Consider the following 10,517-nt stretch of genomic DNA (forward strand, 5'->3'; position numbering starts at 1 on the left):
AAGGGATGAATTGAAGAAGTGATCCCAAATCGCTCTGTCAGTAATTGAGACAATGGGTCACATAAGATGGCAACGTTGAAGGGCTGGCACGAATGGATAGAAGTGTTTACATGACAGGAAAGACAAGAGAGGAAAGGGGGTAATGGAACCTGAGAGGAGAGGGCAAGCTCAATTGAGCTGGAGATTGTAAACGCCATGGATGAAAAATCAAAATAAATGCAAATTACTGTGGATACTGGAATCTGAAACAAAAACAGAAAGCGCTGGAAAATCTCAGCAGGTCTGACAGCAACTGTGGAGGGAGAACAGAGCTAACATTTTGAATCTGGATGATTCTTCGCCAGGGCTAAAAACACTGGAAATAGGATGATGTTGTCAGGGAGGGTGAAGCAGTTGGGGCTGGATAGAGGGCCAGTGATAAGTGGAAGTTAGAGGGAGATTGACAAAAAGATAAAGGGAATGTAAATGATGGTGACAGTGGCAGATTAAGAGCTCAGAATGTGTTAATGGCAGAACAAAGGTAAGCAGTGTGACAAAAGACAACCTGGGACAGGTAACAGATGGCCCTAGTTTTGGGAGGGAGGGGGGAAAGAGACAGTGATAAGGGAAAAAAAGATGGGAGCAGGATAAAATAGTGGATGGAAAATGAATCTGTGAAAGAAATGAAAATGGATAGAAATAGAAAAAATGGATTGAAGGTTGGGTTGAAAGTGGAGGAGAGATTTCACAGTCTGAAGTCATTGAACACAATGTTAAGTCTGGAAGGCTGTAGTGTGCCTGATTGGAAGATATGGTGCATATGGTCCAATTTGCATTGGGCTACACTGGAACATTGCAGCAGGCCAAGGACTGACATGATTCTACTCTCATGCCCACATATGTTGAAATGATAAGTGACAGGATGGTCTGGGTCCTGCTTGTGGTCAGACAGTAGGTGTTCTGCAAAGCAGTCACCCATTCTGCGCTTAGTCTCTCAGATGTAAAGTAGACCGCATTGAGAGCAGCAAATTCAATAGACCAGATTAAAAGAAGTGCACGTGAAGCATTACTTCGCCTGAAGAGTGTTTAGGCCTTTGGTTGGTGAGCAAGGAGAAGGTAAAGGGGCAGGTGTTGCACCTTCTGCAATTTCATGGTAAAGTGTCGTGGGAAGTGGGTATTGTGTTGGGTGTGATGGAGTGGAACAAGATATCCTAGAGGGAATGGTTCCTGGATGAAAAGTATAAGAGAGGAAGATTAGAGAGTTGAGAGATGAAGAGAGTGAGAATAACTCACTGAGACACTCAGGATGGAACTGGGGGGAAGTAGTAGAGGGGCAGCAACTGTTGATGTGCTGGAAGAGTCTAAGGGGCCAGCAGTGGATGGGGAAAAAAGGATGAGAAGGAGGTTAGCAGGGAGAGTGGCATGGTGGTTAGCACTGCTGCCTCACAGTGCCAGGGAACCAGGTTCGATTCCAGCCTTGGATATCTATCTGTCTGAACGTTTGTACATTCTCCCCATGTCTTCATAGGTTTCCTCTGGGTGTTCCGGTTTCCTCCCCCAGTCCAAGGATGTGCAGATTCAGTGGATTGGCCATGCTAAATTGCCCCTTAGTGTCCAAAGATGTGTACATTAGGTGGATTAGCCATGGTAAATGTGCAGGGTTATGGATAAGGCAGAGGGAGGGCCTGGGTGGGATGCTCTTTCAGAGGAGAATCATGGCAGACTCAATGGCCCGGATGGTCTCTTTCTGCAATGTAAGGATTGTATGATTTTCCCCAATGCACACAGTATAAGAGAGGAAGATTAGAGAGTTGAGGTTGATACTCATAAGGAGATAACAACAGGTGCCTTGATAGGATTTTCAGGAAATGCGCAGAGGCAACAGGGTAGCTGAGAGCACATAAAAGAGGGATTCAAGCCAGGTAAAGCAGCAGGAGGACAACAGACTAATAATGGGTTTGGATGGAGATTAAGGAAGCAAAATACTCATGAGGAGGCAGGAAATGTTTCACAACTGACCATTCTTTGATGTATGTTGATTGCTGCTCAGGATCATTATATCTATCACTACCCCATTTTGTCCGTTCTTGAGGGGGGGCCAAACGAGGGTCAGGAGAAGAGATCAATATAATGATCTCTGGTTGCGAGCAGCAATCAATATGCATCAATGAGTGGTCACAAAGGCAAGGCAAAAAATAGATAGAAATGTGTTTTACTATCCTAATTTGTGGCAATCACGCTTTTAAATTCATCTCCCTTATTTAGAATATACCTGCAGTGGTCACATTGCTCAACACCTTACTAACCAGGAGGAATCAATACTTTAGGAAGAAACACGTTCAGAAATAAGTCTGCTTTGTTAGAAATCTACAAAAGCTATGCTTTCAGAGTCATCAGGACATTATACTAAATAGGGAAATTAGAACCTCACATAGTCCTGGTCATGAATCACAAAGCAACATAAATAAAACGTTCAGTCCCACCAGCCTGATTTGAAGGTACTTCCCTCACAATTTTGTTCTCTTTTAATAATGAGTCTCGTAATCACCAGTATCACAAATGTCAAGAGCTGTGACACCAAAGAGAGATGAAAGTTTGCTTGACGGTCACAAATATTTATATTATATAAATTTAAGATCCATGTGCATAAGTAGTTGGCAATTATAAAAAGACCCATATTTGAATAATTTCACACAGATCTCCCTCCAACCTCACACAGACCATTTCTGAAAAAAATCCTCTTTTGTTGACTAAGCTAGTAGACAAGTTGGAGCCAAGATCAGTTGGCCTTCATAAGGCGCTTGGAGTGCATTTATACTGAATTGCGATGGGTAGCTGCAGAAATTATTGCAGTCAGCCAGTATCTGGCTCAGACTCAAAACTAGCACATCAATGAGAAGGCAGCAGTTAAATTTAAATATCCTGAAAAATGTGCAAGAGCACTTAGCCTCAAATGTTTTGAGAGTGTAAGTGCACACAAACTCTAAGGAAGCACGAAAACTTTTAAACACATGGACATCACACTAGAGTTTTACCTCATGCAATGTGAATTGGTCCTTAATGAAGTGCACATAAACCACATATTTCACTTGCTTCCAGAATACAAACCTGACATCAACTGTACTCTCCTGGTACTGGAAGTACTGTTTCAGGTTGATAGCCCATTGTGTGGGACCAGTCCAAATGCAAAGAACAGAATTAGGGTATACAACTTATTGCAATATACCTGTACTTTTAACATCACTATTCAATGAGTTAATTTGAATGGTTTATTTATTTCATTGAAGTATACAATTTCACTGTCCTATATTGTGGTTATTACGATCAGTGATATTACAAATAACCTATTTATGTACTGCTCTAAGATTCTGGAATGTTTTCAAATATGTCAAAAAATCAAATAAAGTAGTCATTTAAATTTAATATATTAATATTTAACTATTTTAAAATGTTAACAAGAATTGTAACCTAATTAATATTCAAACCATTTGTATTTATAAACCACATAAGCTTTGCTCTTCAAATTTACATGCTTGACTTAAATATTGCACCTGTAAATCTATGTTGATGTTCAGTGCAATACATTCCAATGATTTTGTGAACCAACCTGACATAAATTTAACCCTTCAGCAATTACATCAAGTAGATACATATTACACATGAAAAATTCAAAGAACGCAATGCAAATAATCTAATCTTGGAATCTAAACTGTAAAACATTCAACCTCTAGTTTGGTGAGTTATATGGTCATATAGCTTTCTGAATCAAACCCCAAATCTTTTTATATATTACTTTAGCCTTTAATTAGATTATACAATGAATTTGCATTTTCTTAAATCTCTTGGTGAGTATATTCAAGGCATCCTATTTGTGCCTTATCAATATGACACTAAATATATTACAAAGTCCTAACTCAGGACAAATATCACCATACCTTCATTTTCATTGGATCAAAATCCCGGTAGTCCCCACCCAACACCATACCAGGAGCATCACCTCCATAGATTGCATGGTCCAAGAAGGCTGCGGCCCATGACAACCTTCTCAGGGCAACTCAGGGTAGGCAATAAAATGTGGTTTTGCCAGCATCACTCGCATCCCATAAACAAATAACAAAAAAAGGAGCAAGGAAAAATTATAGGCTAAATTTTCCATTTGCAGTAATGAGGAGTCACGCATGCCAACAGCAGCATATTGGAAAATTACAGGCAGTGTGCAATTTTCCATCACTTGAAATCGGATGGAAAAAGTCATGGGAACAATATAGCGAGCTCAAGATATTCTCATTTTAAGAACTTGGTCTATGGTTATGAATCACCCAACTGTCCATTTTGCTTTTACAGCTCAGGAGGACATGTCAAGGCTGGCAATTTGCTTTGAAATTACATTCAGTGTCCCTTTGCAAAAAATCTAAATGTTTTGCGAAGAGATTACATCTGTGCATGGAGAGATATCAGAGGTTAAATTTCAGCTGTTGATCTGCTGGGTGGCTAATGAATTACACGTGGGTAGAGTACCCACAGTAACTTCATTGCAGTGTTCATGCAAGCCATGACACTAATAAATAAACTTTAAAAGAAACCAATACGGTGTGCAAGTGACACGGCTCCCACTCTATGCAAGGGTAAAGCTGGGAGCAAGTAACCGGAGCGCAAGTGCGAGGGCGCCCCAGGGTCTTGTAAGTGATGCCAAGTGGAGAGCATCTCGCCAGGCCCAGCACGTGCGGGGTTCGTTTGATTTTCAAACATTTAAATTCAACCGTCCTTTCAGCGCGCGTGCCCCCCTCTCAGGATTCTAAAATCAGAACGGGGTCAGCAGCAGCAGCTTGGCTTCGCGCCTCGAGCCCCGCCCTGGCCTCGTGCCCGCCTGCCCATCTCCACGCCGCTTTTCCTGTTTTTTTTTGGGGGGGGGGGGGGCAGTTGGCGCAGGCGCGCCCGCTCCGCTCCACTCTCCAAGCCGCCTCCAGGCTCGAGCCTCCTCCTACTGGGCGCCAGCGGAGGAGAAGCAGCAGCGCGTCGCACGCGCGGAAAAGTCCGTTTCTGCAACCCTTCCCGCTTTTTTGTCTGAGGGGAGGAGGAGGGGGAAAAAAAAGAAAAGTACAATTGTTGCACCCCCCTACCCCACCCACCCCCTCACAAAAAATGGGGAAAACAAAAGCTCACCTTTAACAGCCCGAGGCTTAGACTGTTTGCGTCTGGACATGTCCAGTCCTTCACTCTGCTGAGAAAAATCTGCTCTCTCTGGGCGCCGCTGTCCGGGGCAGTGACTGGAGCTCCAAACATCAATCTTTTTTCTCTCTCTCTCTTTGCTCCGTGGTCTCTCTTTTTTCCTTTCTCTCTCCCTCCTCCTGCCCGTTGCAATGCGGCAACTTCAACCTCTCGGAGTGGACTACGTGTGACGTCTCCTTCCTACTTTTTTTTTGTTCGCGGTGGTGCTTAAAAACTAGATTTCAGTCAAGTGTGTGTGGGTTTTTTGGGAAAAGAAAAGAGTACTCCTCTCCCTCTTATATATATATATATATATATTTGCCTCCTCTCTCTCTCCAACACATACACACACCACACCAACTTCTTTGCAACTGGTGGATTTGGATGCGGGGGATCCAGCCAGCCCACACGAAGGCAAGAAGTAATGGGGGGGGGAGGGGGCTTCCTTTTTAAAAAAAATGCCCCCCTCTTTTTGTTCTTTTCCTATTGTTGCACGAAATCCTCTTGCATTAACCTCCACCTTCCTTCCGAGGAAATAAATCCAACACCCCCCCCCCCAAGTCAACGGGCGATCGAGGACTCAATTTTCAGCAACAATTAAGACGAAAGGGGGGGTGGGGGAAGAAAAGTGAAAACAAAACAAAAAACCCCCGTCAATCTGACCCTTTAACTCTCTGCACAACAACAACAACAAACTTGGCGTTATTTTTGAGGAGGAGGAGAGGCCAAGGGAGAGGGGAGGGAGGGGATCACCTGTTTAGCCAGAAATCTAAAGAGGGTGCGAGGCGCCCCTTGTTTTCCCCGCCAGGAGAGTGTCCCGATCCTCCTCCGTGGGTGGCACACATAGAAATAGCGGGGCTGCCCGCGGTCCGAGTGCGCGGCTGATGTTCACCGGGGTGCCGGCGAGCGGGACGAGCCCGGTGCCATGACCGCCGTCCGGCTGGCCGGCTCGGCAGCAGAGCCAGCAGCTCTTTGTGCCTCTGCTGCTGCGAGCGGAGCTGGCTGCTGAGGAACTGCGTTAGCGCGCAGTGCAGACACATAATAAGCTGGGAAATTCAAGTAAGGCCCAAACCCATCAGGACCTCTCCACGGGGGAGCTTTCCCGCAGGGAGACGCGCCACACGTAATCACGGAGGAAATCGCTGTCCAAGTGCAGAGCACGCATGGTGAATAATGAAAAAATCCTGAGTGCTCGATCGTGCCAAAAGCATGGAGCCCTGGACAAGCCCGGAGCGGACTGCAACACACACAATAAATGCCTCCCCCTTCATTCTGCCTCCTCTCCCTGGAAGAGGTACCTCTGAAAGTACCACAAAACATCTCAAATGCAAATCGAGCCTTCTTGAAATCCGCGCCCTTTTCTCTCCACTTTTATCAGAAAAAAATCTACGTATATATATTTTAAAGATTCATATATATATACATATATATACACCACATGCCACTCAGAACGGAGCAACTGCATCAAACTCATACAGAGCTCCTGAAAGAAACTAATTAGTTTCGCACAGCACTGAGACAAGGGGGAAAGGGCGTCAGTTGGTTTAAGCATATTGCAACTTAACGGTCACTCCATAGTTTCAGACGGGATTCTGTATTGCTGCATTGGGTCGCGTTAATGTTTAAGAAAATGTGCGAAAATTGAATAGGAAGCCCCCCCGCCCCCCAAAAGAAAAATATATTGATATTGAAAACGGGTAATGGCAGTGGAAGGCGCCAGACTCTCTTGTCCATTTAAGCAAGTCGCTCCAGCTGAACCACAAACTGCTTTAATGTTGCCATTACTGTACATCTCCTTTGATTCGCAGAAGCAATCTCGCATTCACAGTTTTTAATAACCTAATTCCTACCGAACAATGGAAATTCTTTAGCTTCCAGCACGTAACTCCCTGCAGGGCACAGTGAATTTCAAAAATATCCGTAATGATACGGTGGAATTAAAAGGGTATTAGTGTTAGTAATTCGTTTACATCTAATTATAAACTGATGGAATTATGCCTATGTGGCTAACAAATATAATCGGTTTGAATTTATTTATGTGAATGTGTGTGTGTGTGTGCTGAGACGTGGTTAGACCACCTCTGTGTGATTTTAAATACAATTTTGAGGTAAGAGTTGGGGGGTGGTAACAGATGAGCAAAAGGCAGGCTGGAAATCTGATCTGTAAATCTGAATGCCGTCACTTTTTGATATAATAAATTGGACAAATGAATAACATATTTTTGCCTCTGATTAGGCTTATATGTTATCTGTTTATCTAGCATAAATGACACGAGTCAATCTAAAATCAGTTCGAGCGTGACATCGAGAAATGCAGTAAGTCATACAATCGTTTTTCTTTTCTTAATTTAGTAATTCTATGATCTGTTATTTTTTCCCCAAGGGCTAATGCAGAGAGCTGTAAATAGTTTTTTGTTCTTGCATTCTGTGCAATGTCGAGCCGAATGGTCATACCTTTCCCTACTACACACTGCCTGTTGTCTGGTCAGGTAACTTGCGCCCTCTTCCGGAGCTCACTCTAAACTTTGCAATTGTTCTGCTCTTGAGAAAAAGCATTCAAAATTAGTTAAATGCTATTGGAGGTACGGGAAGATTGTTTTAAAATACCAAACATTTGCTATTGTTCCGATACGTTTTTTAAGAAAAAAATGGGAACACCTCCACCACCACCAAAAAGCACGCCAGACATTAGCGGACTCGTTTTCTTTTACTTGCTTGCCCAACAATAGCAATATTGTAAAATCCTGTGTGGAGTAACATCAAAAGTTAAACACAAAATCCAGAAAGCAAGGAATAAATGGCAATCAAACACAGACGAACAGGGTGTATGCAATCCTTCTTGTAAGTAGTTTCTTTTTTCTAGTTTATTTCGAGTCTCTTGATGATGAAAAAAATCCAGCAGCGTGGATTCCTGCTACAATTCACGGTTTAAAGACAGTTTTAGGAAACTATTTAAATACACTGTTGTTTTATATTGAATAATTACACTTTCTTTACTTTAAAATTATGAACCTTAGTTATAAACTTAAAACATTTCGGCATACTGTACTGCAAAACATAAGTATATGCGGAAAACAATCGATTCAAAGTACGAAAAATACACCCACATGTTGTGAATTTAAATAAACATTTACGAGCAGTACGACAGGGAAATTGTTACTCGTTTGTTGTCTATTTGATCATTTTTTCTAATAAACTGAACGTTTTCAAATAATAAATGACGAGCGTTGACAGAAGGAATGTCACTTTTCATCTTTTACGATCATAAACCGGCTGTGGATTCCTGAACTTGTCACCTCTCAAGCAATAAATGGGTGAACGCTGTATATATATTATGAAAGTTAGACTACAATTGTAGCTTTAAAGAGTATTATAAATATTTTGGTGAAAATACAAAATATTTATTAAATCGGAGAAAAAGTATAATCCGTTCTTTAAAAATATACAAACCAGCAGTTTCTGTTTACTTTTATATCTTGCTACATCATAAATATGTATCAAAAGGCAGCGGAAAGCAAGTAATACCAGGTAAATTGTGTGCAATCATTTCGATTAAGAACTGATCTTTGTAGTGTCCTATGGAGTGTATCTGTGATTTAGGAAGTGTATATAGTCATAGTGCTTAATTTGCCTGACTGTAAAACACCAATACGTTCAGGAATGTTCTTTCTTACGTCGATAAATAGGACTTTTCTTTGACAGTGGATATTTACCTAACCGCGCAGACATCAATTCGAGTTCCGTTGAGGGAATATTTGCTGAGTTGCAACATTATTATAGAATAAAATGGGCGTTGTGTTCAATTTAATAAATTGAATTCATTTATTATGCTCTTTATCCATTCAAAATAATGTAAATCCTCCAGCAGATGGAATGATGCAGTGCCGCTGAATAAGAACCATAACTCACGACCCTAATGTTACAATATATGAAACTTAATATTCTTTTGAATTAGTGATAGCCTCTCCGATAATCCTTTCAAATGTTGTGCTCAAGTTATAAAAATAACCGCAGTCAGGAGTAAAGCGGAAGATTTGTTCTTTTAAAGGACCAATATAGTTAATTAAAACTGTCTGATATGATAATTGTTATATTCAAGTACAGGCAGCTGTGTAAACACGGGAGAGATTGGTCAGGAAAGTGTCAAAATTATTCAATAATTTTATAGACCTTTTCATCCTGATCATTTGATCTTTACTGACTTAAAAGGGAAAATTAAACTTAACTGTCCGCTCATATTAAGTTATAATTTACTAAGGCAGACTCAATTTTTGTACCATAAAAGACCTCAAGAGCCTAAAAGATATTACTGGTAAAATATGTGTTTAATTTTAAACTGGTGATTTTTTTTTTCACGGAACATAAGGCGCTGCTGAGTAGGCCAGCATTTGTCGCCTGTCCCTAATTGCCCTTGAGAAGGTTGTGATCCGCTGGAGTCTATGTGGCGTAGGTACACCTATAGCGGTGTTAGGGAAGGATTTCCAGGATTTTAACCTAGCCATGAGTGATGCTTTTATTAAAGTAGATCATTTATGTTTATTCTAAACAGTTTGAAGAATGGAAATTTATACATATATTTAGATAGTGTCTTTAAAGAAGTAAAACACCCAAGAACTTCACAGGAGCATAACCAGAAAAAAGTCAAGAATGAACCAAAGGAGAAATAGGACAGGTGAGCATAAGTTTGATCAAATTTAAGCCTAACACAAAAACAAAGTACTGAGATTGCTGGAAATCTGAAATAAAAACAAAGTGTTGTGGTTCTGGCAGCATCTGTAGATAAAAAGAAAACAAAGTTGTTAACATTTAAGATCAAGGACATTCCTTCAGAACTGATGGAAGATAGAAAAGTAACCGGCTATAAGAAAGTGAAAGCAGGGAGGGGAAAGAAGAGCAGAAGGGAAGGCTTGTGAACAAGGTAAAAAGAGACAAATGCAAATCCCACCAAAACCTCTTCAAGGCAGGCACTCCAAGAAGAGAAGTGGCACTGAAACAAAAGCAAAATACTGCAGATACTCAAAATCTGAAATATAAAGTTTTAAGCCTACTCAAAGGAGGAGAGAGAGATAGAGAGTTGAAGAGGTTTTCAGAGAGAATTTAAGAGTTTAGGACTTAGATATCTGAAGTACGACAGTGGGGTGAAGAAAGTGGAGGATGCTCAGTTGGTCATTGAGCATGTGTTGGATGAATGCAAGCTGTAGGCTGAAATAATCTGATGTATGTAACTAGTGTCTTTTTTCTATGTTCTTACTATCTAATTTGTAATTAAACATTACTCTTTTAGCTTGTACCGCTGGGATCTTTGTGATATTTTTACTTTCCAAGATAAA

The 10,517-nt window shown here is 41.1% G+C and overlaps 1 protein-coding gene across 4 annotated transcripts in view; it reads right to left on the reverse strand.

The window, feature by feature from the left end:
* Positions 1 to 6,312, reverse strand: part of znf423 (zinc finger protein 423) — a 372,637-nt gene extending 366,325 nt beyond the window's left edge. For all 4 annotated transcript variants that reach the window (XM_078210855.1, XM_078210854.1, XM_078210853.1 and 1 more), the window contains exon 1: positions 5,143 to 6,312. In XM_078210855.1, coding sequence (XP_078066981.1) covers positions 5,143 to 5,182 — 40 coding nt within the window. In that variant the 5' untranslated portion in view covers positions 5,183 to 6,312. The remainder of the gene's footprint in view (positions 1 to 5,142) is intronic.
* Between the last annotated feature and the right edge of the window lie 4,205 nt (positions 6,313 to 10,517).

This window comes from Mustelus asterias, chromosome 4, assembly GCF_964213995.1.
Source record: "Mustelus asterias chromosome 4, sMusAst1.hap1.1, whole genome shotgun sequence".
Classification (NCBI taxonomy): domain Eukaryota; kingdom Metazoa; phylum Chordata; class Chondrichthyes; order Carcharhiniformes; family Triakidae; genus Mustelus; species Mustelus asterias.